The sequence below is a fragment of the Schistosoma mansoni genome, chromosome W (genome assembly GCF_000237925.1).
Source record: "Schistosoma mansoni strain Puerto Rico chromosome W, complete genome".
Classification (NCBI taxonomy): domain Eukaryota; kingdom Metazoa; phylum Platyhelminthes; class Trematoda; order Strigeidida; family Schistosomatidae; genus Schistosoma; species Schistosoma mansoni.
The window spans coordinates 25,894,113-25,921,907 of record NC_031502.1 but is presented as its reverse complement, the minus strand read 5'-3'; the positions used below and the strand labels follow the sequence as shown (position 1 = coordinate 25,921,907).

The 27,795-nt window shown below is 37.3% G+C and overlaps 3 protein-coding genes across 4 annotated transcripts; all 3 read right to left on the bottom strand.

Annotated features, from left to right (window-relative positions):
• Positions 1 to 412: 412 nt before the first annotated feature.
• Smp_165840.1 (putative translation elongation factor G) lies at positions 413 to 19,012 on the bottom strand (the record flags this gene model as incomplete). Of its 2 annotated transcripts, none has more annotated exons than XM_018789138.1 (9): positions 413 to 830; positions 2,232 to 2,598; positions 4,002 to 4,271; positions 6,198 to 6,533; positions 7,660 to 8,037; positions 8,508 to 8,789; positions 15,340 to 15,631; positions 16,110 to 16,365; positions 18,713 to 19,012. In XM_018789138.1, the coding sequence occupies 9 exons, from the start codon at positions 18,951 to 18,953 to the stop codon at positions 517 to 519; spliced, it is 2,736 nt and encodes a 911-aa protein (XP_018654612.1). In that variant the 3' UTR covers positions 413 to 516. The 2 variants fall into 2 exon arrangements, with proteins under 2 accessions (XP_018654612.1, XP_018654611.1); XM_018789139.1 differs by having other exon boundaries at positions 413 to 872; positions 18,713 to 18,953.
• Positions 8,348 to 8,488, bottom strand: Smp_183760 (hypothetical protein; the record flags this gene model as incomplete). The annotated part of the gene is given in 2 exon segments (XM_018789140.1): positions 8,348 to 8,395; positions 8,399 to 8,488. Coding segments are annotated over 2 exon segments (138 nt in total).
• A 371-nt stretch (positions 19,013 to 19,383) lies between the features above and the next one.
• Smp_165830 (putative mitochondrial ribosomal protein S7) lies at positions 19,384 to 26,318 on the bottom strand (the record flags this gene model as incomplete). The annotated part of the gene is made up of 3 exons (XM_018789137.1): positions 19,384 to 19,966; positions 25,860 to 25,982; positions 26,016 to 26,318. 3 exons carry the CDS (start codon positions 26,316 to 26,318, stop codon positions 19,745 to 19,747), a joined length of 648 nt encoding a protein of 215 aa, XP_018654610.1. The 3' UTR covers positions 19,384 to 19,744.
• Between the last annotated feature and the right edge of the window lie 1,477 nt (positions 26,319 to 27,795).

The following is a 27,795-nucleotide window of genomic DNA, read 5'->3' as shown; positions in this document are numbered from 1 at the left end:
AATGTGCACTAATGCCCACAGTATACAAAGAATTTACGACGTGACAGGTCTAACTAAAATCCCGTACGCAAACTTCTAGTGATTCCAGTACATTTTTCACTTGGTCCTTCCGAATACTAAGGCTGGTTGTTAGGACCGTCAGTATTAGGATGGTTGCATGTATTTCAGACTAAATAAAAGAGTGACTCGTTGATACCTCACTTTATCTCGCGAACAGATATGATTGTCAGGAAGTTAGCTTTACTATATATATTGGTCGACTTTTTCTTCAATCTGACCATAACAATACTGACTTAAACAAATTTCAAATCACTATATTTGGGTGACACTAAACACTGTAGATAATCAAAGATTATGATCTATATTGAATGATTGGCCCAATAAAATTATGAGTGGAATAAAACAAGTCGAATTAACGTTCGCGTCATATATATATATATATATATATAATTTATCATAAAAATATGCAGTACATAGTTAATTATTAAATGGCTAAAGACGTTGTGATGATATTTTTTAATGCAAGGTGCTTCCAGAACGATTCCATCTGTATTGATCTATTAGTTTTGCTTGTTGCTCTGAGCTAACAGGGTGATAGTTCGACAACCGGATACTAAATTCAGCTCGTCCTGACGACAGACGCCTGATAGTAGCTGAGTAGTCAGTTAATTCAGATAACGGTGTTATTGCACATATACGGTGATATTTTCCAACTCCTATTCTGTTATCATCCTCACAGTTCGCACTGGTTTCTGCGTTGTCCACTGATATTATTTCTGCGCGCCTATTCGTTAAGTCACACAGAAAGGTTGATAATTCTGAATCATAACCTATATTGATTCGAGAACAAAATGAGTGCGTTTATATATCACCTAAACAAGAAATTAAACAAGAATCATGAGACAGATATTTTTATGATGAGATCTATGGTGATTGAGTCATAATTAAATTTTATCTACCTGCCATCAAACTAGACTAACGATAAGGTTATCTTTTTATCTCGTCAGTGTACAGGAAAAGTGAGAGTAAGAAGAACATCTATTCATTTTGTTACTAGTAAAAATTCGAAGAAATGGTGTTTTACTGAACAATACGGTCACAAATATATTGGAAAACGCTCTTCAGTATTCACGTAAACATCGGGGAATTAGGTTGCGAACTACACCTATCACGTGGCCGTAATACCACGTACTTATCAATGTTCTTCAACATACACATCAAATTATTGAGAAGGATCATAAGTTATTGCTAAGTGTACCGAAAGCAAATGAAACAGAAATTCGATGGTACATAGACAAACTTCGTTAATTAGGATGATTACAAACTCCCAACTGTCCTGCAAAAACACATGTTTCGTATGAAACTTTTGTTGTCATTCTGAGCAACATTATTAGGTCTTGTTTAATCTAGAAGTTAGATTCCAAATTATTCCACAAGAATCACATCAGTTAGATCGGATGATTTTTCTCCAGGCTGGTTGTTTTGGTAATCTACTATCTTTATGTGTTCTTGAGTTCTCATTGATAGTTTTGTGCAGTTGACCTCTGGCCATATAAGTGACTGACCCTTTCTGCAAAAATTGACAGATTGGATTTATGTCGACGTGTGTGCTGGTTGGAGATCAGATTCACTCCCATGCTTTGAAAAATTATCTGGCATTCTTAAAACTTCCTTCACCCAATCCAGCTATCACCTTTGTATGCATCGGTGTAAACGAAAACATAAAGTGTATTTCCTTGTTAATTTTTATTCAGCAATACTCAGGTGAAGAGGGTATCTAGCCTGCCTGTGGTGCTTCCGGTAGTTGATACGATTTACTTTGCAGATAATGTTGCATTTCTTTTTCACTTTCATCCTTCAGTCTTCACAAAGTGGAATGGTGAAAGTAAATTAAATAAATTATATGGCCAGTGGTTAACCAAACGAAATTGTCAACCAGAACACGAAGACACATCAAGATGACAGAACTTGGTAAGACAACCATTCAAAAACAAGGTCATCAGATTTAATTGATAAAATGCTTATGGCACAAGTAGAAAATTGTTTTCTACATAAAGTCGGCCATGATATTATTCAAAGCGACAATGAAAGCTTCGCAATCAAACTATACAAATTACAGAGCACAAGACTGCCAAATGAACCAACTTGAACAAAAGTATCTCTTTAAAATCTTCAGATCGAAATAAAACTAAGGACATTTACAATAATTTGAAACATTTACGAGGACTTACCTTTTAGAGCAGGCAATTGAAGTTCGATTTCCATCATTGGCTCCATAACATGCCAGTTAGGTATTTTGGATACCGCATTTTTCACACTACTTATGCAACAAGTTTTCAACAAGGCTAAAAGAGATGGTGAAGAAAGTTGAGTATTGGATAATTTATCTAAGGTTAAGTCACCAAGATCATTTATACATCCCGAATCATTTGAAATATGTTCTACACGGCCGCACACTATACTATTAATGTGAATATCTACTCCAATAATAGGGGAACGAAGGATAGGTCCACTAACCTCTAGGGCAGACAAACAGGCTTCTGTGATGGCATGTCGTATACGAACGATTTTATGATCTGCAAGGCGGTCAAAAATGACCTTTAAAAATAGAAAGGAGGATGTGTTAATAAAAATGAGGAAAAACTTTAAAATTGAACAAGATTCTGTACTAATAGTAAACCAATGTATATACATATTCATATCACAGTTTAGCATAATAGATAGAGATGACAAGAGATTAAAGCGATATTAAAGTCCCTTTTACTGCACAAGCATCTAATTTGCAATGATGATATTTTAATATTCTGCCAGAAAACCTGAGATGTCGATGTTATATAAATATTGTTATGGAACTAACGATGAATCTCTATCATTCGTTAGCTGGATTTAATACAAATAATTCACTATCAACTTTGTTCTTAGTGAGAACTTTAATCAGAACACCATAAGTCAAAACAGTCGGTTGGAAAACCTTTACGATTTTGATTTATGACTGATGGGATTACTAAAATGTCTCCTAAAGGGTGCAAAGTACAAGGAATCATGGATCGCATTGAAAACACTTTTATCGTTAAACTGTTATACGGATTTACAGTTAACTAACCGATTGAAATAATACGTCCAAAAAAGTCCACATGTTACCAATACAAAACAACCACTTGATTAAAAATAAAACATGCGAGGAAATCATTTGAAAACTAGCTACCGAGATTTAAAGCAGTGGTATCCACTTTTACGAATATAAGATGTTTTATTTGTCTCAACATTTTCAGGGTAAATAGGAATCTATTGATCCCAAACATTTCCCAATCAGATAGTCCTAAGGCTTCTGTATTGATTTATTCAAATATCAGTATCAGATCGAACAAAACGTCTGCTTACGTCTGTAGGGGTAATCATGCTCTTAGTCCTAAAGTTCAAGAAGGATAAAGAGTCAACGGAGCACCATCACTAGTTTGAAAAGTTTGCTTAGGTCTATTTAATACCCAGTTGTCTATAAAGGTAGAAAATATTGAGATAGAAAGGGCTATGTACTATTCTATAACTGATACAAGAATGTATACAAACTATGTGTAGATGAAATACAGTCGGTAGAACGTATCTTCGGAACATTGCTAGTTTAAATAAAATCAGAGAGTGAGTAGTGTTGAGGTTAGATACAAAGTGCCAGATAAGAGTAAAAAGGGCTTATGTGGCTATAAACATGTATCAGATGAAGTGGCTGAGTCACAGATAGTGAGAAAGTACAAATGAAAGCAAAGTACCTTTCTGACAGCGGGTGAAACTATAAGGCCACAGTAGGTCATAAGTCATCAGATTAGGTGAATTATGGATTAAAGAACCACGCTAAAACCACCGTAGCATTGGTGTAAATCGAAAACATCTATTACTTCCATAAATTTGACCATGTAGTTTCACAGCTCTTCGCGTTGAGTAATTTATAGATCTGATGTGTTATAAATTATTAGAAAATTTAATATGATATGTGTATAAGTTTTTACCTGAGGTTTGTGAAGTGGATGCATAGTTTTAGGTTGGAGTATCACTCCTATTGCAACAGCTTTCTCACTACCATTTATATATCCAACCACACGGCTCCATCCACTTGAACTGGGAGCATCTTGTGGTGGACATTCTTTGTAAGCTATCAAAAGGGGTCCCATTCGAACATTAACTTTGTATTCACGCTTCAACCTTGAAAGTATAACATCCAAGTGTAAATCACCCATTCCGGAAATTATCCATTGTCCAGTTTCTCCATCAAACTTCACCTTTTAGAATAGTATCAGTAAAGCGAACGTTTATTGAAACAAATGCAAAACAAGACGAATTGCGAAGATACTTGAGTAAGAAATAATTGAAAACATGGACCCACTTAATGATATGAATAGAAGATACAATGTAGCTGGCTTAACAGACATTTGTACCTTTCAAATTTAAAACGCAAGCAAAACAAGTTTAAATCATTGAATGGTAAGTATCTTAAGAAATCATCTGAGATTCAAGGGCAGGTTTGTATCCTATTCCTTTTATAAGATAATCACTTAGCCTTTCCACGATAAAAACTATGCGTCATTATCACTTAAGATTGCTGAAGAAAACTTATATTTTCACATTTCAAATGGTTACTGAAACTATCAGTTGCAAAATAAATTGTCATAGCAGGTACAGTTAGATTCTGCACTGGTTTGTCTTTGAAAAGCAATCAATCCTTAGTCCAGATTAAATTCCAACCGTCCAGTTGCACTGTCTACTAGTTTAAGTTACTCAATAATATGTAGAATATATTGGAATGTTAGGCAGCTGAAAATAATTATTAAGAAGTCTAGTAGTTTTGTGATAACTGATATTTGTCAACAGGGCGACCTGTTTGAACATCTCGGCTACCTGTTCCTGCCATCTAGATATTTCAACAAGTTATCTAATTTTGTTTGTTTTAATACATCATTATGTCTATTATTCGCATAACCTATTCAGGTACGTTTCTGAAGTGTCCAAACTTTCGTTGTACAAGTTACGAAAGGCCCAATCAGAGATATCGTGGTTGTTGGGAACATACAGGGAAAACTGCCAACATCTACTTGGCGATCACTCAATATTTATCGTCAGGGTCGACCAAGAAGTAAGAAACGGAAACTTCTTAAAATACTTTGTGCTGAGAATTCTATATTGTACCAAAAATATAATATTGAATAAAGCCGTTGATAAATAAATAAATAATCCAATGTTCAAAGATTCTTGACAACTTTTTGGCAGGGTTATCAGAAAACAAGACAATCTATGTGATAATAATAATGTTATGACTTATGGCCCTGTAAAATATCCCGTGACGAAATTGTCAATCAGAACACCAACTTGTATGACCTTGTCACTGTGCTAAACGAATGATGAGTTCACCAGAACGAGCAGCCTTGAGTTAACTCTGAGTCCTTATTGGCCTTTAAAATAGTAACTTCTCGCCTATCCCAACCCCCATTGAGTCCAGAACACAAATATCGACCTCCGCTACATGAATAATATATTTTAGATAAACGTGGTTTATATACAAGCAATCCAGACTGCACCACATCATAAAATAAAAAATAATAATCATTCAGGATCAAGTCAAAAGTGGCTGTGAGTATGGGATACTGTAACTAGTAAATTGGGGATAAATTAATGATGGTGAATCGTATAACAGTAGCTAACGGGCCAAATGAAAGCTTATGATGAAAGGAATACGGATACATATATGATCTAGTTACTTAGTAATTATCCAATAAGAATACATGTAATAATAGTCTATAAATGATTCTTAGCAGTTACCATTCATTCACCATTCGTTTGGTCATAATAATAATAATAAGTGTGACTACATTACCGTGTGAATAGCAATGGAAGATGCTGCTGGCACAACAATGGAGGAGGAAATCATATTTGCCTGAGATATGGAGAGTTTACAAAGTAACTGGATTAAAAGTAACGCCGGTCAGTAGATTAATAAATGTATTTTTGGTATATCTAATTTTCTAAACAGCTATTATTCTTTATATAACAAAAGGATAGAATTACTAGATTCGCAGTAGCTTTTCCCCTTTGTTAAGTGGTACACAATATAAAAAACAGGTGAACTGAAAATGGTGAAAATGATTAGATCAGTTCATTTTATCAATACAGTAAATGTCAACAACAACAACAAAAGTAACAGCTGAACTTACATGAAAGCTCGGATCTTCACGTTGCATGCAATTGAGAGCATGTTCAAGTGCATTTATTTCGGATCGACTACCAGGTTCAACCGCGGCGTATACAACAGGTTCAGATACTTGAAATATGGAAGGTGATTCTGATCCATTGTCAAACATTTCTTCAGTATCATTTAATCCAGTACCTTTGGAATTCTCTGCTTGTCTACTTTTTGTTGAATTCAAGACAGGACCTAAAATATCGCCTGTGTATGTTGACTGAAGTCCACTTAAAGCAATAATACTACCAGGTCCAGCACTGTTAACTACTTCTAACGAATCTCCATTTAGTTGAAACACATTTAAGATCTGTAGTATAGAAAAATACATATGAACAAGTTTCATTACAAAGTAATACAATATCTGTCGATATCAATACCTAGTTAGCAGCCACGTTTTACACTTCGTACACAGATGAGTTCTGAACCATAAAGCTGGAAACTGTTGATTCCAGTTTAACCATAATTCACTTACGGTTTATGATCTCATAATACGGTATCCCAGGTCTCCTGAAACCACGCACTAAACTACATATTGAAAGCTTTTAATGTTCGAAACTTTTGTCAAATAGGATAACAAACTTCTTTAGCTAGGACCATAGAATCTCGCGCCATAGATGTATGCGGCATCTGCGAAACGCGCATACAGGACCCAAGTATGGTCGTTCATCTAACCCCACCTTATCAATATGAAAAAACTGGCACGATTCACTCTTCGAAAATCCAGAGACCCCACTGCTACTGCCTGTGAGCTTGCTAGTGTAAGTATAGCATTAAGTTTTAAAACAGTACAGGCTCTATTAGACTGGATTCCAATAAACAATCACTTGTGAGCTTTCCGACTAAACGGGACAGTAAGAACTCGGAAAGATATGAACACACGCCATTGACTTTTTGTTGTCTGTACCTACACTCCCACTGATTGGGACTCCGATAAAGTAAAATATGAGTTTTATAGCCAACTTTCCAAACTCCTTCGTACAGCTAAACGCTAAAGTAGGTAAACTAAACCAAACCGAAAGCCACTTAAGTGGATCTTACAATGTTGAGGCTCAGAGAACAGATAATGGCGACCGTTTGTTGCAACTAGGCTCAGATAACCGTTTATTTCGAGCAAGCACTGGGAAAAAAACATTATCTTACATGGCGATTCCCACAATCGACTCAACGATGGATTCAAATAGGCTACACTAACATCAGCCATCGTTGGAGAGGCTCTATAGAAGACTGCCGCTCATTCTGAAGTACATTTTTAGACTTAGATCATAATTGTTAATGGGATAAACTGATAGTTGTTTGTTTGGAATAAATTGAAGTATTACCATAGAATGATTTTCAATTATGATATTTACAACTAGACTGGCAAATTACAGATATAGAACCAGGTAAATTGAACTTGCATTCGTTTCGATAGTTTATTCATGACGTTGACTTACTTTTTCTGGTAAATTTATATCTTTATATCGGGACCAATTAGCAATTTGAGAACCAGGTGTGATTAAACCGGAATATAAGCGTACTAAGGTAAGTGGGCCACGATGTGGATCAAAACATATCCTGAATACAAGCATGAGTGGAAAATTCGACGATAGAATATTGCGATGATTATCTAAGTCTCCTGAGGCTTTTAATAAATCACTTGGATTCGGTAATGTAGATTTTAACGATTTATAAACCTTTAAAATAGAGATTGGAATATTGGAATGACTAGGATCTGGTAGGTAATCAACAATAAAATCCAATAAAGGCTGAATCCCGATGTTTTTTCGACTACTACCAACTAACACTGGTATGACCTGAGAGGAAAGAATTGCCTAAAATAAAAGCAAATAATAGTGCTAAACAATAAAAAGGATACAGCGTTAAGATTAGAATTGTTTGATTTAGTGGATATTACTGTTAAGAAATAAGAATAGCAAGTATACACATACTATGATAATGGTTGGGAAATCATTAAATGTTCATATCTGTGTCAGCAAATGTCCAGGTGTTAAAAAATTGTATTACTTTGAGAATGTATATGTGTCAATCCTCATACGCGACATTACATTTAGTTACGTGAGTAAAGACAATAAGAGTGCGATATATTAGCCAACAAGTTAAATTATTTTACCGTAAGATCGGTCATATTTTATTTGACAAAGTGACTGCAGTTGTGACTAATGTAGATGATTAGTTGACAGAAATCCTAGTGGAACTATATAATACTATTTTACTCTGATACATACAAATCATAAAATATCTCCGAAAAATACTAAACGCCATTCTGTACAATAAAACCAACCTTTTTTAAACTTTTATGAACAATATCTGAAGGAACCAATAAATCCGGACGATCGAGTTGCAAGAATTCATCTGCAAATTCGTCATCGATCTCGGCCAATGTACTTAGTAACTGCATTCGAGCACTTAGTGCCTCTTGAATTCCACTTGGGTTTAGAGTGTTCTCAATAGAAGATTTCGATTTCGGTGGCTGAGAGCAATTTGATACAGTAGTTGTATTGATACCTTCGAATAAATCAGATGATGTATAAACATCATCAGGACCGTTACATGAAATCCAATTCTAACAAAGAAATAGATAACTAGCAAAGTATAGATAATAAATTACGAGAATGGTAAATATAAATGTAACTTTTCGGAAGATTAATATAATAATAGCAGTGTACCTATCGTTATAAAAGGTTCATATAAATAATTATTCCTTTAGTTGTTAATCATCCGAAAGGCAGGCAATAGGTTAATGATTTCAAAACAAACAAACTGATAATCTTGGTCAATCAATTTCCAGTTAACACCTAACATTTTTACTAGTGTTATAGATATCTAATTTTTAGGCAAGAATATGTCATCAAACAAATAATTGTAATCTCTTTTTATATAACTATGTGTTTGATTAACTCCACCTGTAGCTCTTCTAGAGTTACCTCCGGTCCCAAGCCCAGGTAAAGGAGGAGGGTTGTGTGTGGGGTCGGTAACCTCATCCCATAGAAAACAATCTTGCTAAACAAAGCTTAACCAGATTAAACAAATTACTTGGAGAACTATCACAACCATTATCAAAATATACAAGTATTTATAAACAATTGTCTACGTAAGATACTCAATGTCCGTTGACCGAATATCATCAGTAACAACCTACTATGAGAGAGAACAAATCAGGTTCCAACTGAAGAGGAAATTAGGAAATGACGTTGGTGGTGGATAAGACACACACTGAGGAAATCACCAAACTGCATGATGAAGCAAGCGCTAGCTTGGAATGCTGAAGGGAAACGGAAGAGGGGAAGGCCAAAGAACACACTGCGTCGAGAAATGGAACCAGACATGAATAGCATGAATAGTGACTTGAAACAACTGGAAAGGATTGCCCAGGACAGAATTGGATGGAGATTCTGACTTTGATATTGGTTGACAGTCGTTTAGAGTTCTATATGTTTCTCAACTGTAGGAATACGGCCCTTGTTTCGCCGATCCTTACCTTTACATATGCATCAGATCCTCCACGTTCATCGATGATGCTGCCCATGTACGTAGAACTTCGCCTGTACCTCTCCTAGAGTCACTGCCGGTCCACAGCTCAGGTAAAGAAGGAGGGTTGGGCATAAGGCCAGCAATCCTATCGCGTAGAAAGCAACTCTGCTAAGAAGAACGCTAACCAGAATAAACAAACCATGAAAGGAATCTCTCCTTATTATTCCATGTTTATTGTCCCTGGTTTAGATAAATTTATTAACGAGAAAAATTTTTATGAAATTAATCCCATTCTCTAATATCCGTATCAATTTAACTGAAAAATAAGCGTTTCTACTCGATTTGATTGGTGAATTTTATGAATGGTTTTACACAATAATTTTATTGAGAAAAAAATACATGAATTTGTGAAACGCCTCCAAGCTTTGTTACTCATATTTAAATAACACATAAAGCAATCAATAAAAATGTTAGTAAAAAGCAACTAGGAAACATTTGATAGGCTGCTGTGTACAGTGCAAACGGATAGCATACATAGTGTTGTTGACAGCAATTCTTACAATTAAAGCAATAAATGAAAGCATGTTGCTAATAACTTGTCGATTTTATGTGTAATAATTATTTAAACTCGAAAGATCAAATACAATAATATTCTGAGTATAGTTCAGGCCCATAAAAACAGTAAAAATTTTGTAGTTTAGGTCACGGTTAGTAATGTATAAAGAAAGCGAACTTTACATAGAAATTTCTTACCACTATATAAAATCTAACGTGCATTTTAGCATCGTACTACGACATTCAGATTTTCTGGTGACAGGTATTTTAGTTAATTGCAAACAGAAATTCATTCTCTTGATTAGAATGCTGACTAGAAGTGGGCTGGTTAATTTGTGATTGTGAGACATATAAAGTTACACTTCGAACAACCGAGTGTATTCGATGTTAACAAGGAAATCCACATATGTCTTGGAAAATATGTTTAACGTTTAATCACGATAATAACGAAGATGTAATTAGTAAATAATTGCACTTTCACACAAACGTACAGGAAATTCAGTCAGTCAGCTACAACGTAGGATCACGCACACATACGCATCGGTCCAAGTTGCCATACCTCATTAGTACAACAAGATGAACACCAAATTCATAGTAGTTAATTTAGTGGTGGTAATATATAAAAGATGGGTTGTATATAAGGATATAGTACAGGAAGACAGTTATGAAGCAATTTTAATCTCAAGGTTTAAAGGAAGATAAAGAGTGTATACACCGACGGCTCTGTGATCGATTCTGAGTCATGTCACCTAGAGTCTCCAATCATTGGTTACGATAGTCACGTGGACCCCAACCAAGTAGTCTGCATCTACCAACATGGCTTAGACTAGAAGTTAGTGACTTCAAGCTCTGATGCCACATTTTGGTTCGACCGCCCCTAACTTTCTTCCAACCATTGCCAATACTAGTCAGCATAGCGCGAGGTAGTAATCGGTGTCCAGCCATACGCAACAAGTGGCCCACCCATCTTAGTCGATAAAGATTCATGACCTCATCAACTGACTTACCGTCATTCCCTTATACTCTGCGTCTAACCTCACTATTACTTACCCGGTGATCCCAGAAGATGCGAACAATATTTCTAAGGCATCTGTGATCAAATACTAGTAGCTTGCGAGTATCTTCTACTCTTAACGGTCACGTTTCGCAGCCGTAAAGTAGAACAGAGCGAACTACTGTGCAGTATACTCATCCCTTAATTGATAGACGGATATCTCACCTTCGCCATAGGTGACGTAAGTTGGCGAAAGCCGAACGAGCTTTCTGAATCCGTGCAGAGATTTCACCAAACACCAACCCATTAGGGCTGATCAGACTCCTAAGATAAGTGAAGTTGTTGACGCGTTCGACTACTTCACTCCCTATCCTTAGTTCGGGTGTTGACACAAGCCAGTCCTGGGGTAACAATTTACACTTAGAGGGGAAGAAACGCATCCCGAACATCCTTGCATTGTTACTCAGTGCTACCAAAAGGCTTTGTATTTTATCAGCGTCTTCACCAAACAGGACTATGTCATTTGTGTATTCTAAGTCGATAAGTAGACCTCCTGGTAAGAGATCAATTCCTGAAAATTCAGTCGACTAGAGTGTTATTTTCAGCAGTAGGTCTATGATGAAGTTAAACAAAAATGGAGATCGTGGACAGCCTTGTCGGACACCACTTGAGGTTGTAAAATCAGATGGCAGTTCACCATAAGCTCTGACTCGACTGTTAGTGTTCGTGTAAAGAGCCTTCATAAGGTTTATGTAATTCTGAGGTACGTCTTTCAATGACAGACACTGCCACAGAACCTCTTGGTCTACAGAGTCAAATGCTGTTTTTAAGTCAAGAAAAACTATCATTGTTTGACGCCGATAAGCATGTCTGTGTTCTAAAACCTGACGAATAGTGAATATGTGGTCGATACAGCCGCAACCAGGTCTGAAGCTAGCCTGATTTTCTCGTGTTTGTAGTTCACGAGTCTTAGTTAGGCGCCCGATAATTATTGAGGCAAATATTTTAGATGCTATGTTAGACTAATCCCTCTATGGTTATCGCAGGATGATTTGGACCCCTTTTTATATATTGGGACAATCAGTGATTGTGACCAGTCAGATGAGATTACGTCCAACTCCCAGATTTTGGTTAAAATATTAGTCAACCTAGTCGCTAAAATTGGACCACCATATTTAAAGACCTCTGAAGCCAATCCATCTGGACCAGCTGCTCTTCCTCGTTTCAGACTAGCCATAGCCTTTTAAACTTCAACTACACTCGTTAAACCTACTTCAATGTTCCATTCAGGCTGTTTGGGAATGGTGAATAGTTGTAGAGTAGTTGAAGGCCAGATGAACTGCTCCTTAAAGTGTTCCACCCATCGTTGTCTAGTGTTATCTACACCCACTGCCTTTTTCGTCCCTTTTGCTTTCATTGCTCACCATCATCATTCCTTATACTTTTGGTTAACCTAGATCTGATTTGTTTTCGCTCTTCATCGTGTTCAGAGCCTGATGGGATGCTTTTACGAGAGTCTATCAGTGCAATAGATGTTGCAGAAACCCAGTGGGTTTTCGTAACCCTTTGGTTCAAATCACTAATGGATGTCGTTGCTGTTTCGACAGCTGTTTGTAAATCTTTCCGAGCAACATCTGGGTCAGCCTCGTTTATAGAACTGCCTAGATGTGAACTCAGTTGTTCCTGGAACTTACCTTTGGCTTTCTCGTCCTCCAGTTTAATCCTAATGGGTCTTCTTAGTGTAGTTTTTCTGCGTCCAGTGAGGCGCAAACAAATGTGTGCTCGTATTAAAGCATGATCAGATTCCAAACAGGTATTCCAGTACGAGCGACAATCTTCTATCGAGCCTCTCCAACGATGACTGTTGGCAATATGGTCTATTTGAGTACATCGTTGGTTTGGTGCAGGTGGTCGCCATGTTAGAAGATGTCTCTCCTTATGCTTAAAATTAGTGCTTGCTAAAAATAAACGATTGTCTGAGCATAGTTGCAACAGACGATCACCATTATCGGTTCGTTGAACCGGAATACTAAAATACCCACCTAAATGTCTTTCTGTTTGGTTTAAGCTGCCTACCTGGGCATTAAAGTCACCCGCTACGACTACTATGTCTGAACGCTTAGCTTTCTGAAGAGGCTCAGAGTTCTGTGAAAGTCATCTTTCACTTCATCATAGCTGCAGCCAGTCGGAGCGTAGCTAGAAACAATGAAAAGGCAACGACGTGTGTCCCTGTCCTTCCGAGTTCTTACAGAGCTATTCAGCCGGACAGCACACAGGCGACTGTTAACGGGGATCCATTCTAGTAGTGCTTGTTCTGCCTTCGTACTAAGTGCTATGCCTACACCTGCAAGTCCACGAGAACTAGTCATGGGGTCTCCAGATACACGGAGGGTGTATTTCGTTGGTTGTCCATTTTGGCGAGGTGAGGTCAAGTGAATGACCACACTAGGACCCTGTATGTGTGTTTCGGAGACACAGCATACATCGATGGTACGAGATTCTAGGATTTCAACCATGGAGACCTGCTGGCCGATTCGACATAGGGTACGTACTTTGAAGGCTCCAATGTGTAGTTTGGAGCGAGGTCTTAGTAGACCTGGGAGTGTTTCGCGCACTAGAATCGTTGGCCGTGGTGACACTTGAGGAGGAAGCCGAAAGAGGAAGTTTAGTGTTGAAAGTCGAGGTGGAAGGAGTAATAGGGATTGAAGAAGGAGATTGATTATGAATACAGTGATCTTGAGTGCTGTTAGAGGTATGAGGGCAGTTATCACTTCCCGGCTACCCACACCGTGGAAGGGTTCTTCTAGAGGTACCTGAAAAGGAAATTGGATTAGAAGTGGTCTTAATGATCTGAGAGCGTGACCTCAGTACCCAAGGGACAACTGCTTGAGGTCGGTCACACACGACCTTTTTGTGGGTAATTTTTGTGTTAGCTCCGTACTTGTTGGGACCGGATATCCGTGGCATAAGGCGAGGTGTGCATTTTTAGGGTCGACCTTTTCTAACCCCGTCCCTCCTCGTGGGAAAGCAGCGTCGCTGTTATGCTGGTTGACTGAAGGAAACACCTTACTGCCGTCACACTTTTGTACAGTCAGCAGTACAACTTCGCCTTCAGACCTTGGGTTTTCTGCTTTTAGTGTTACCGCTCTTCAATCGACCTGCCTGGCATGATAGGACCTTGAGGAACGATTGTTCCATCCAATAGAGCTCGATTGGTTCATCACGATAGGCAATCCCGACCACCACGTCAAGGTAGCAGCAACGGTCGGGATACAGGAAACTGACAGTGTAGTTTAAAGAAATAAGAATTTGAGTCACACAGCTACTCTTTGCTGTTGCAGAAAAAAGTGAAGCGATAAGGTTCATAACAAAACAAGAACAAACTTAACGAGTAACATATTATATTGCTCTTCAGACCGCTCATCCATAGCATGTGACTTTTTAACTAGGCTACGTTTCAGTCATTTTTCATAAATCCTAACCACTTCTAATAAATGTACACCCAAATGAGTTGGACCAGATTGCCGAGCTGAGATCTTTAGAAATATAATTTCTTTCTTAATATCTTACATTAACTTGGTCCTTAACTATTGTGAAACTATTCGTTCAAATTCAGACGAAAGTTCTTATAAATGGGTTGATTTTTTCCTTTTTTAAGTTTGAGGACTTGCATTTCTCTGTTTGTAATATTCAAGACTACATCTGACCAGTTTTTGTTAACATAAGGAGCTGCTTAAGAGGATGCTTCGATACTGAGTACAGCAAGACTATATTTTGAATAGCGATTAGCAATATAATCAACAGTGAGGTGGAGATCCCCTCACTTGATAGGTCCCAATTTAAATGTGTCTTGAATTCGACTGCTAGCCACTAACCAAATTAATAATCAACATGCTTATATTCTGTTTTTAACTCAAACATAGATAGGACTATATAGGAAATCTCATCATAAAAAAGTGCGATTAGAATTATACAGATTTTCGTTTCACATACAGGATAATCAAAATATATCTATTCATAATACTTGGATACAAGGTAAACATTTATCAATTTTAAATACAAAAATTTACGTACACCCATGATCATTATTTACCTTTAATTGCATCGTAGTCAAATCTACAAGTCCAACAAATTGACTGGTACCATTGTTTTTAACATGATATTTATTAGAAAGCGAAGTAGACGTATTCGAAGCATTAACTAATGATGATGTGTTATCTGTATTAAGACTATGAGAAAATACTGGCCAGTGAATAGGTATATAATGTGCTTTTGTAGGCAACTGATTAGATAAACTGTGTAAGCATAGATCGACATTAGCCATTGGACGGTCCATTTTATTGATATAAATTACACATGGAAGACAGTAACGATGAGCCTGGCGGCTTGAAAGAAAAGGATACAAAAAAAGGAGGATAACAGGAACAAATGTAATGCTATAGACTGTATCAGAACATTGTATTTGCAACCCCATAAACCCCTTAAGATCAGGCTCAAACTAAAATATCAACTTGTAATAGTATACACAGTTACGAGTAATGCAGGTCTGTTATTACAGTCTCGACTGGTTCTTTGTGAAATTTAGTGATCTATGACTTTTAGATTAACTAATTCCAGGATAATCACTAATTATCTTCCACAGATAATTCTATCGGATGTGAAAGCATTACTAATCTTAACGTTTGGTAGTTATGTTTCACAGTAACAAAAGGGTATACTATGTAAAATTTCTCGTGAAAAAACTTTTAAACAGTAACTCGTAAAGGATGAGTTAAAGGAAAATAAATAAATTTACTTATACAACTATCAATTACTAGAAGATAAGCAATTAGCGCCAACTTGCAAAATGAAATTAGTACTCACCACACAGTATGTGTCTGAGGTTGAACACCTTTGACCGCATCCAATATAACAACAACACTATCTAAAACAGTTAGACTTCGTTCAACTTCAAATGTGAAATCTACATGTCCTGGAGTATCCAATAAGTGAATTATATGATTTCGCCAAGACAGAGAAGCTGATGCAGTAACAATGCTTATACCACGTTCACGTTCTTCCGGTAAGTAATCAGTCACAGTATCTCCATTATCTACTTCACCGAGATAGTGTATACGTCCTAAATTGTTAAAAGCACATAATTAATTTTTAGAATCAATGGTAAAAGATCGGAAGAGCTACAGCGAATAGGCTAGAAACAAATACAAAGTGAATGTAGGTTAAATAATGAATAGTAATCTTCAAGTATTTTGGCTGTCGAGAAATCAAAATTAGATATTACATAGATGTAAACTAAACAATCAAACAATTTAAGCAATCACTTTAATCCACATAAAGGGACGAATAAATTGTGCACCATATGAACATTTCTACATTAGGTTAAAATTTGTATTATCATAAGACGGGATTAGCTTTATCGAAAAGATGTGATTCAATAGTTCGGGCAATAAACTTCCAGCCATTTGATGAATGATTCGAACGTTGGTCTACTTGTTACAATATCGACAAGTGGACGGTACATTATAATTCATTTTACAGATTCATGTACTTGACTTCAAGCCACACTTTAGGTATGACGGCTAATGATACTATCTGGTTGCGTAAACCGTAGAAGGTGAAACGAGATTTGAACCTCAAACACAACGGCTGAAAGTCGAACACCATAATCACAGAGTCGCACCTCCAAAATCTATTGATGAGACAATAAAGGGGAGGAGTGCATATATATAACGTAAGACTCTGAACAACAGTGACTGCAAACACCACCCCATAACCTTTGGTATATCAGGAAACTTGACAATCACAATAACAGTATTAGATCATACGACAGATCAGGTATTTATTGTTAGTAGCCAGTACATGATCTATATAGCTTGAAAACTGGGAGTGATTCTAAAGCTCTAATTAGTAAAGATGCTATTGCAATTTACTCACTTTATTTTGGAGGTATACGTAACTACAGAAGTGATAATAATGTTTCTTCAGCTAGTGTTGAATTGTGATACAAAATATCATCCTCAGCGAATCACTCAACACAATATAAGTGAATAAAAACGAACTATTTATATGACACACGCTTATTAATTTTTACTAACAAACGAATAAGTATTTTACTCACACTCCTATTTATAAACTCTGAGATAAGCCATGTCTTTGACAATTATAGAAGAGAGAATACATGAAAAAACATACTACTTGATAATTTACCAAATACTTTGAGTTAAAATAAAGAGTAATTTCAGTATGTTTAACATAAAAAAGCTTGGTAGAATGGAGTTTTACGGAATGTACCACGATAACAGTTATGAATTCGTGTAACGATAGCAATTACGCTCATCGATGAAGTTTAAATACGAATACAAGTAAGATAAAATCCATTATCTCAAACTACATGTTGGTGCTTAGGAAGAGCAAGAAAGCAAAACAACGCAGTGACCACTAATTTTAATTTCAGTCCATGTCTGATTAGATTTCAAGTAACTGAGTTGCATACACCTTATGGATGGAGTGATAAAACAATATATAAAACCGATAGAAGTATCTTTAATTCCACAGCTTTGCTATAAAATAACCGCCTCTACACTTTACCCAGACGGTCGCAAACAGTCTTTAACAAGGAATTTGCAAAAATACAGTGGAAAAAGCATGATGAGGAAGTGAATCTTCACGACTAGTAAGCTAAAGCATATGAATCATGAAATTAGTTGGCCGGTTATATAAACTTCATGCATGAGTCAATGGTCATATATATATATATATATATAATTTTTTAAATCTATTTATAAATACACATAGATGTACACAGGTTACAAAACTCAGTTATTATGTGAAGGTTAGCTGTACAGAAGTAGATCAACGGAGATTGTACATATAGCCACATCTTTGAAAGTCAACTTACTAGTTTATAAAATAACATAGAGTCCATTCTATTGAAAGACACAAGGTCATTAATCGCATATGTCGTATCTGCATCCAAACACGTTTTAATTCAAAAAGTTTCTCACAATAAACATTTTTGGCATAATGCAACTCAATGAACTATTTACACTGAAACGACTCCGGTGATCAGCAGTTGATAAACATTCGACCGAGTTAACATACCACCTTATATTATGCGATTGACAGTTACAAAAACATATTTAGTAACATGTAAGACAACTGTTTTCACGATGTGGAGTAATCACGAATGTTTTTGCGGAACTGTTTCATGTGAGAACACCTTTATCATGGAAAAAAACAGTTGCACTCAGTTACCGACTAACAGGCATGGAAACAGATTACACACATAGGTAAACGAAACATGATTACGCACCATTTACTATTAATTTATGAAGAACCTAGTAACCGCTAGAAGCTTTCAATACTTTATTTGTGACTAATCTAATAGAAGTATCACAATTTTACAAACATAACTCAATGAAATACAAAATAAAGAGATAACAAGATATATCAAACTAAACGCTTACGAGCATAATAAAGCATACGTTCTGTAGTAGTTGTTTTACCAGCGTCGATATGAGCAATTAGACCAACATTTCGTATTGTTGCGATAGGTGGATCATTGACTGAAATTTTCGCTTTAAGATTACTATCTATGTGTTGTGCATGAGTATGAGCATAGCGATAGCGCTTATAGTCACATTTAAGATTCAACAAATCGAACCATTTAAATGAGCGTAAAACGCGCAGATTCCTGTGAATGAGCATTTTTCAGTATTTTTATGCTGCAAAAATAATGCTCGACATTTATTACATCTAACAACAAAAAAATAATATATTGGCATAATAGTTGAACATTAGAACCAAATATTAAAATTCAAGCTTTAAATAAATTGAAATTTCAAAACTTTGTACACTATGGCATTTTGTGAAACCTAGTTTCAAATAATTCATGATTATTATTTTGAATAGAAATTTCTTAAAACACTAGAGAAATATATCACTGAGTCTCATGTAAATGTCTTCCGTTTAGTATGGGTTTGATTTCGAATGACACGATTCTACACTATAACACTAAACACATTTTTCAAAGGCAGATTATTAAGGAAAACCGTTATATAACTATATATATATAATATTGAAATAATTAGTGGATAAACTACATAGCTTTTCGTCAAAAAGATTAAGCGGACAAGCTCATAAGAAAGCCATAAGCTATAGGTTTATAGGAAACCCAAAATAGAAACAGGATTCTAACATTAGCAAGAATGTTTTTCCATACTAAAGCGATTTAGTTGTTCAGATGTTCAATAATTCCAATGAACTAGAGCAATGTAGCCCACCAGTTCAACAGAAGACAGTGATAATTTTATTTGAGAAAACTAAATATTCATCAGATAGGCTTTCTAATGCAAACACTGAGGCAAACATTCTTGGAAGTAAATTTAAAGGACAAGATACACACGAAAAGATATGTTTATAAAAAAAATATCTATTATAACAAATGGATATTTACAAGCGTGCGATTTCTATAGAAAAACAATTTGTAAGGAAATTAGCTAATGTGACCTAAAATTAGCATATGCACGATTCTCTTCACATTGTTTATGTAATTCAACCTTGTATTTGACAGCTTTCCCTTGGTTTTGTGAAGCTGTCATAAATTCGTTTGCCAGAGATATCCATATGCGTTGATCACGTGGCTTTCCTCTAGCTGCGTCCAAAATAAATTTCACTGCAGTATGCGTGGCAACTGAAGAAGATACTGGAGGGGCAGGAACCTGTACAGACAAAACATTACAGATGAATCTGCAACACATACATACATTATAGTAACTAGGTTCATACAACTATGAAATAAAATGGTCACGCCAACTAAATGATAATTTTTGATGGCCATCTGACAACAAGTAAGAAGTTTTCAAAGAGAGCACGCATGGTACTGAAGATATAGCTAAGTAATAAATAAATTTCAGTCGATATAAATGTTCAGCCTAGTAATCTTGGGATAAAATAATATTGAAAACGAGAATTTCTGAATTCCTGGTGTAATTATGGGGTTCAGTGGGTCAAATCAAATGTGATTGTGAAATATCTCATTTGAGGGACCTTTGATTCTAAATTTTTATGTTTGAACAGAGTTGGCTGTTAGAACTGAGGCATTTTTGTTTTCTGTTTATAAGATTATTTACCCTCTAGGTTTCAATGTGGTTTAGAATAAATGTTACGGTAATACATTTTCCAAGCTGATATCTATAAAAATCAGATTATTCAGATGATGATATTGATTATTCTTAATAAGCAACATCACTCTATGTAATATTACCCCTCAAAATATCTTAACATTTAAAAAAAAAGTCAGAAAATACATTCATCCACATTATGAATTCCATTTTTAGCTAAACTTATGTTGAGTGAAGACAACAATGTTAAAATCCTGATTAGTGTCAGTTGATCACTAGTGGACTTGACCAGGCAATCAAGAACACCCAGAATCAAAATAAAAACTGAGATAACAGATTGTGCAATTTATCGTAGCCATTTTATATACTTTATATACATTCAGACCAAATATTCCTTTATTTAAGGCTACCAAGATGATAAATAAGTGATAAAATATCACTTTACTAGACGCTGGAAAACAGTTCGGCTTAAACTACACAGAATACGTCTAGACTTTTAAAAAGTCAGATGACGAAACTCATATGTAATGTAGTGGAGATGTATTGAATCGTTTTCTCATTGTAACCATACCCGAAAATTAATGAGATAGAAATCTCTTTTCCTTTTAGGTTATACTTTGTAACTTTAATTGAATGCTTCTGGGTTGTCGTTCAAAACTCACGAGTGCCCTCATGAACCAGTTCAGGTCTAGGTACTTAAATAGTAATGTTGCTTATTGTGTCGATGAATTATAGGTTAAGACGTAAATGAAGAATTAGTTCATAAAAGACGCTGGATTGAAAAAGATAAAAAGAGCTAGTATGTGTGAAATCTAGTGATGTGGTTCATTTGACGACGATTATATCGTAATTGTATTGTAAGTATGAGATTAGTGTTATAATCACCGTAAACCCAGTATGCTCTTAAACAAATACAAAAATAAAATAATCAACGAGATTTTACGATTAAAAATGAACTGTCACCTAAGTCTTACAAGTATATCTTAATACCCAGTAAAGAGAGAATGTATGATCTAAATATCTACTTTGCTTGTTATTTTACAGGAGAAATACAATAAGGATATCATTCAGTGTCCCCGAATGCTCTGGTACGGCCGACAGTGGGGAAGGGCCCGTCCTGTCTCTCGAAATGCTCTCACACGCCCATGCGTATACAGCCTCTGCCAGAGAAGTCCTACTCGCTGCCTTCTCGTGGCAGGGGTGGACACGGCGAGTCCATCTAGGGGAGTTGGAAAGCCCTGATTCCAAACCAGTGTTGCACATAGGATCCAATATCCTGATGGAACGAATGGCGTATGAACCTATTGTTGGTCATCGGGTACCATGGGACTGTATCTCCTTACGATGCTCCACTGCCTTGTGGGTTAGACCTTTAGGTCTACGGTTCAGGGTGTGACCCCCTAGGAAAACCAACCGCTTCGGTCTGGGAACCCGGGAAGTATCACAGCCCTCACACAAGTCTAATGAGATGACAAATACTTCACATAATACTATGCTCGCTTAACTTAGAATTCAGACAATTCATATTCACTTGATAACACTCATTTTCATTATTATAACTATTATTATCATCAGTTTTTTTATATACTACGTCACTTTTCTTCCTCTATTCCAACTTCATGTACTCCCACTTTTCAACTTATTCAGCAGGTCGCCCATGGTGGAAACTCTGTTCTATCTAAAAGATCTCCAGTCACTGTCTGGTCGAAAGTGATTGCTTCTACCGAATACGTATACTGAATCAGTCTTTCTTAAACCACGTACACCATTCAAACTGGCCTCCTTCAACGTTCGCACACTAATGCAGATCGAACAACAGATAAGGTTGGCTATGTCTTTAGAAGGTCTTAATATCGATGTTTGTTGTCTATCCGAGACCCATATTCAAGACTCTGGTGAAATACCACAAATTCGCTCTCCGTCTGTCGCTTCGAAAAGCTCTTTTCACGTGCGTTTATCCGGGGACTCTGTGGCATCTTCGTCTGGTCTTGCTGGCGTTAGTGTCGCACTAAGCGCTAGAGCTGAGGCAGCACTAATCGATTGGATCCCCATTAACAGTCGGTTATGTGCTGTTAGATTAGAAAGTTCCATCAACATGAGAAGAAATCGGCGTTAGAAACAATGCCTTTTCGTCATCTACGCCCATACCCCGACATATTGCAGCCCGGATGCAATCAAGGATGAGTTCTACCACCAGTTAACTGTTCTTCTCCAGAAAGTGCGTTCGACAGATATTGTAGTACTAGCAGGAGACTTGAATGCACAGGTCGGGCGTCTAGGCACAGAAGAGGTTCGTTTAGGTGGCCGATGGGGACTTGTTGGTCACAGGACAGATAATGGGGACCGTCTACTGCAACTGTGTACAGACCACAACCTGTTTCTTTATTTTATTTATTTATTTAAACACATAAATATTGGTACAAAAAGCACCAGATAAATATGCGCCTCACAAATCTCATTTGATTTGTGTGAGGGCTGTGATACTGCCCAGGTGCCCAGATTGAAGCAGGTGGTTTTTTTAGGGGACCACACCCCGAGCCTTTGACCTAAAGGTCTGATCCACAAGGCAGTGGAGCATCGTGAGGAGATGCAGTCCCATGGTAGCCGGTGACCAACAATAGGTTCGTACGCCATTCGTTCCATCAGGATACTGGAGCCCATGTGCACCATTGGTTTGGAATCAGGGTTTTCCAACTCCCCTAGGTGGACCCTCCGTGTCCACCAACCCGGTTAAAGCGCCGGACATTCGCTCTTCGTCCTCTCACTTTCGTAAACAACACCGGTGCCACGAGAAGGCAGTGAGTAGGTCTTCCCTGGCAGAGGCTATATATTCGCGTGGCCGTGTGAGAGCATTTCGAGAAGAGAGGACTCTCCCCACTCTCGGCCGTACCAGGGCATTTGGGGGCAACCTGTTTCTGGCTAGCACTAACTTCCGGCACAGTCATCACCGATGTGCCACCTGGCGTCCTCCCTCTGTATCTCAAACCTGGACTCAGGTTGATCACACCACGATCAGCTATCGCTGGCGTGGTTGTGTACAAGACTGCCGCTCCTTTTGGAGTACCTATCTGGAGTCTGATCATGCCCTGGTCTGCGCCAATCCTACCTTACTTTTCAGTAGCCAACGAATTGATAGTTATCAACGGACTGATGTCAATAAATTGGTTGCAACTTCTGTTGCAGGTAAGTAACGAATCGAGCCAACTTCTAAGCTTACTACCACCCCACCGAAAAGTATAGATGAGCATTGGTTGCAACTGCATGACGCCATGAAAATGGCGATTAAAGTCGCTTGCGACTTCACCAAACGTCCCGCTTATAAGCACTGGGTTTATTTAGGCTCCTTACAACTGATCGAAGCCCGTCAGTCTACTCCGGGTGACCGTGAGTTTGACCACAAACGAAGGCTGTTACGCAACGAAATTGGGCAAAGCTTGCGTAAGGACCGAGAAGCCTGGTGGTCGGAGCGTGCTAATGAGTTGGAAGCAGCAGCTGCATCTGGTAACTGCCGGAAGCTCTTCCAACTCATCCGAGCCACTGGCAGCAAGAAGTCTGGTGTGAGTTAAACGATCTGTGAGGATGACGGGATGACAATAACTAACATCCATCGATGTCTTGGACGATGGGCAGAATTCTTTGAAGGGCAGTTCAACTGGCCTGCTGCTCCGGCAACATCCATCAGATTGTTCTGTCCTCTATGGTCGGTGATGAGTGCTCCACCAAATGAGGCAGAAGTCCGCAAGGAACTCCAACTCTTGAAACGCTACGAATCACCAGGCCCATATGACTTACCTCCAGCTCTTTTTAAAGATGGTGGTGACTTTCTGGCTAAGTAATTGACTGAGTTGTTTAAAAAGGTCTGGGTACTAAAGAGTGTTCCAACGTCATGGGATGAGTTAATAGTTGTCCCTAACTTTGAAAAGGGCTCACATCGTCGCTGTAACAACTATCGGGGGATAAGTCTACTTCCGATTGCATCCAAACTATTGGCTTCTGTCATTCTTCGTAGGTTGTTCAAAACCCGAGAAAGATTGACTCGCGAGGAACAGGCTTGTTTTCGTTTTGGTTGAGGATGTATTGATCAGATCTCCACCCTCCGCCAGATGTTAGAACACCGTCATACTTATCGCAGGCCAACAATCGTAGTGTTTCTTGATATCAGGGCTGCCTTCGATTTGTTGGACAGGACTGTTCTCTGGGATTGTCTATTGAAGAAGGGTGTGCTTGAGAAGTTTATTAACATCTTAAAGGCCCTGTACACGAACACCTCAGGCAGAGTGAGGGTATACAACCACCTCTAATCATTGTTCCATTCAAGCAGTGGGGTTAGACAGGGTTGCCCGATCTCACCATTCCTCGTCAACTTTGCCATCGATGACACTCTGGAAACAGCTCTGATGGATGTAAGTAATGGCGGTGTGGATCTGTTGCCTGGAGAAGGACGTCCCGACCTTGAGTATGCAGATGATATTGTCTTACTGTGCGATAATGCCCAAGAAATGCAATCCGTACTTAATCAGCTGGCAATCAGTGTCCACAGGTACGGAATGTGATTTGTGATGTTAATCTGGCTGTAAAAGGTCGGATCTACGACGCGTCGGTGAGACCAGTTTTGCTCTATGATTGTGAAACCTGGCTTTTCCGAGTTAAGGATGTTAGACGACCCTCTGTGTTTGATCATCGTTGTCTCCGAAGGATTGCTGACATCCCAGTTAGTAATGCAGAGGTTCGGCATCGTGTGTTCTGGCACAGAGACGATAATCCAATTAGTGTCACCATCTTGAATCATCGACTTCGGTGGCTTGGACATGCTCTACGAATGTCGTCTCAGAGAATCCTCGTCATGCATTACTCGCCGACGCTGGGACTGGTTGTGACAAGTGGAGGTGGTCAGTGTATGACATGCTGTCGTAGTATGAAAGAAAGCTGCAAAGGGCTGGCTTCTGTTGGTCATTCCCGACTCCCTGGTTAGGGTTCGAGAGATGGCGCAACACAGTGGCTAGAGACGTTATCAGATATGGCTCAGAATAGAAGCCAGTGGCGATCTTGCTCTTACCTTCTTTTACTTTTTTCATAAGGAGTGGTTATAATTTCCTTCACTGAAAGAGTTCTTCTGGTTGTATATTTCTGTTTCCCCCACTATTATTCTTATTATTACACTAACATACGATAATCTGTTGTTGTTATTGTTTTTTTCTTTTTACTTATATGCACCTTACCCTCTTTTTTCTCTTCCCACTCTGATTGTTTTGTGTGGCGCATATAAATCTGGTGCCCCCCTGTACTAATGTTTATGTGTTAAACTAAATAAATATCAAACAAGTATATATATAACCATAGGAAAACCAAATCAAACACAAAATTAGTAGCTTCCCACTACGCAGGCCATTGAACTAATTTAAACGAGTAATGTGACGTCAATGAGTAATTTACAAAACGCAGCATAAAACACATGACTATGAAATCTAAATATCTTCTTTTAAATGATTACCTTGTATAAAATACCACCACGTGGTACTGATTGTAGCAGTAGTAAAGGTGTACAGTTCTTTACTGCTTCATGAATCACAGTAATGGGATTAATAACAGTAGCATTACTTTTGTTTTTTCGCATCTATGGGAAATGGATAAAGTGATAAATATGTACCTGTATTAGTTTTATTTCTCTAAACGTCATGCGCATTACATTTCTAGCCACCTCTCTTTCGCCTCTAATAGTCATCATCCCCACAATTCTTGAGACAAGTTCATCATAATTAGAACCCGTATGTTCCCATTTTTGTGCTGGAGCAACGGCTTTTACAAGACGAGGATCTTCTGGGTCTATTGACTCATTATATTTAACCATCTTGGGTTGGAGAGCGTAATGGTAGATACGTGTTCTGAATGGTTGTTTGAATTTTATTACTTGAGCTAATTTTGTCGGAAGTGAGACATGAAAATTCCACATAGTGGTCCCAGAAGTGAAAATTTTTGAAAACTTCTAGATGAGATTGGTCTAGAAAAAAAGTGGGAAACACCTTGATAACCAATGTATACCACGAAAATACAAAGTAAGTGATAAATACACAAGTTAGTCGAGAAGCCTTAGAGGAAGTCTATGACTTTAAAAAAAGTATGGAATTGATCATACCCTATCTGAAGTTACAGAGTTGAGTGATGCCTTATGGAAAATTGATATTCGTGATGATCATAAGATATTATATTCAAAAAATACTATATCTAGGCTATTTACATTTTAAACAACACTCTTACATGCAGTATTACCTACCCTAATTTGGGTAGCTTGGAAATGAAATTATCTCTAATATGCAAGGTCACAGCTCGAATAACTTAGTATTAACAACCCTGATCGTAGTACTGATTAGTGTGAGTTCCAATCCTAAGGAATTACTCCATTTATTCTTGAAAAGATGCCTTACAAGTACAAACCAGAATGAAACCTAGGGTTTCATATTGATTGCTCCAACCACCTAACACAAACACAATCAACCTCCAAATAAACAAACCTGTCATCGATTAATTTACATTTCAATTAAACAAATTTACGTCGAAGCATGATGTCCACCGAACTATCAGGAAAACCGTTAACTTTATAGTTTCTTTACATATCGCGATCCACGCAAGGTATTAATGATTTTACATCGCCATGACTTGTTACAAAAGATTAAAGGTGTTCCGTAAGTATATCCCGAAATGTCTTACTGCTCCTGCAACAGACAGCATCGTGGTGGATTTTTGTAGCAACTTTTATCAAAGAATACTGATTTTGCAGTGCTTAACTGCCTTCAGATAATTGAATTGCTAGTATTTCAAAAAATATGTTCTGTTAAGTAAGTCTTTTTCATACTTATGTTACCTCTATTAATATTGCCCATAAAATTTATACCACTAGATAAAAAACTTAGACCTAATATGCTATATATGAATAGGACATTTTTTGGTGAATAAAGAAACCTAAGTGTAGCTTCATAATCTGCTGGTAAATAACGTTTCTATACTACACCTTGCCCGTAAAAACCACTGGTCTCAAAGTTATGTAACGACAGTGTCAAATACACAATTTGAATTACTTGATTGCTTAATTTAGGTATATGACGAGTATCTGGTTGGGAAAAAGGAACTCAGATCAAGTGGCAAGAATTAAATGGTGGATATTTATCGGCGTTGAAAGGTATCAAAGATCAAAGTTCGTAAAAATTAAAGCTTAAGTGGAATACCGTGGTAGACGATACTATTTATGACGATCATAGGTTATTTAAATAACTATCCCTATATGAGTACAGTACATAGTTCTTTTGTTATTATCTTCAGTCGACAACAAGACCCAAGGAATACTTCTAGACTTACAACTTCAGGGTTTTGTTTAAATAAAGACAAGCGTACAAACAATTAACTACAACAACCAACCAATAAACCTAGTAGCA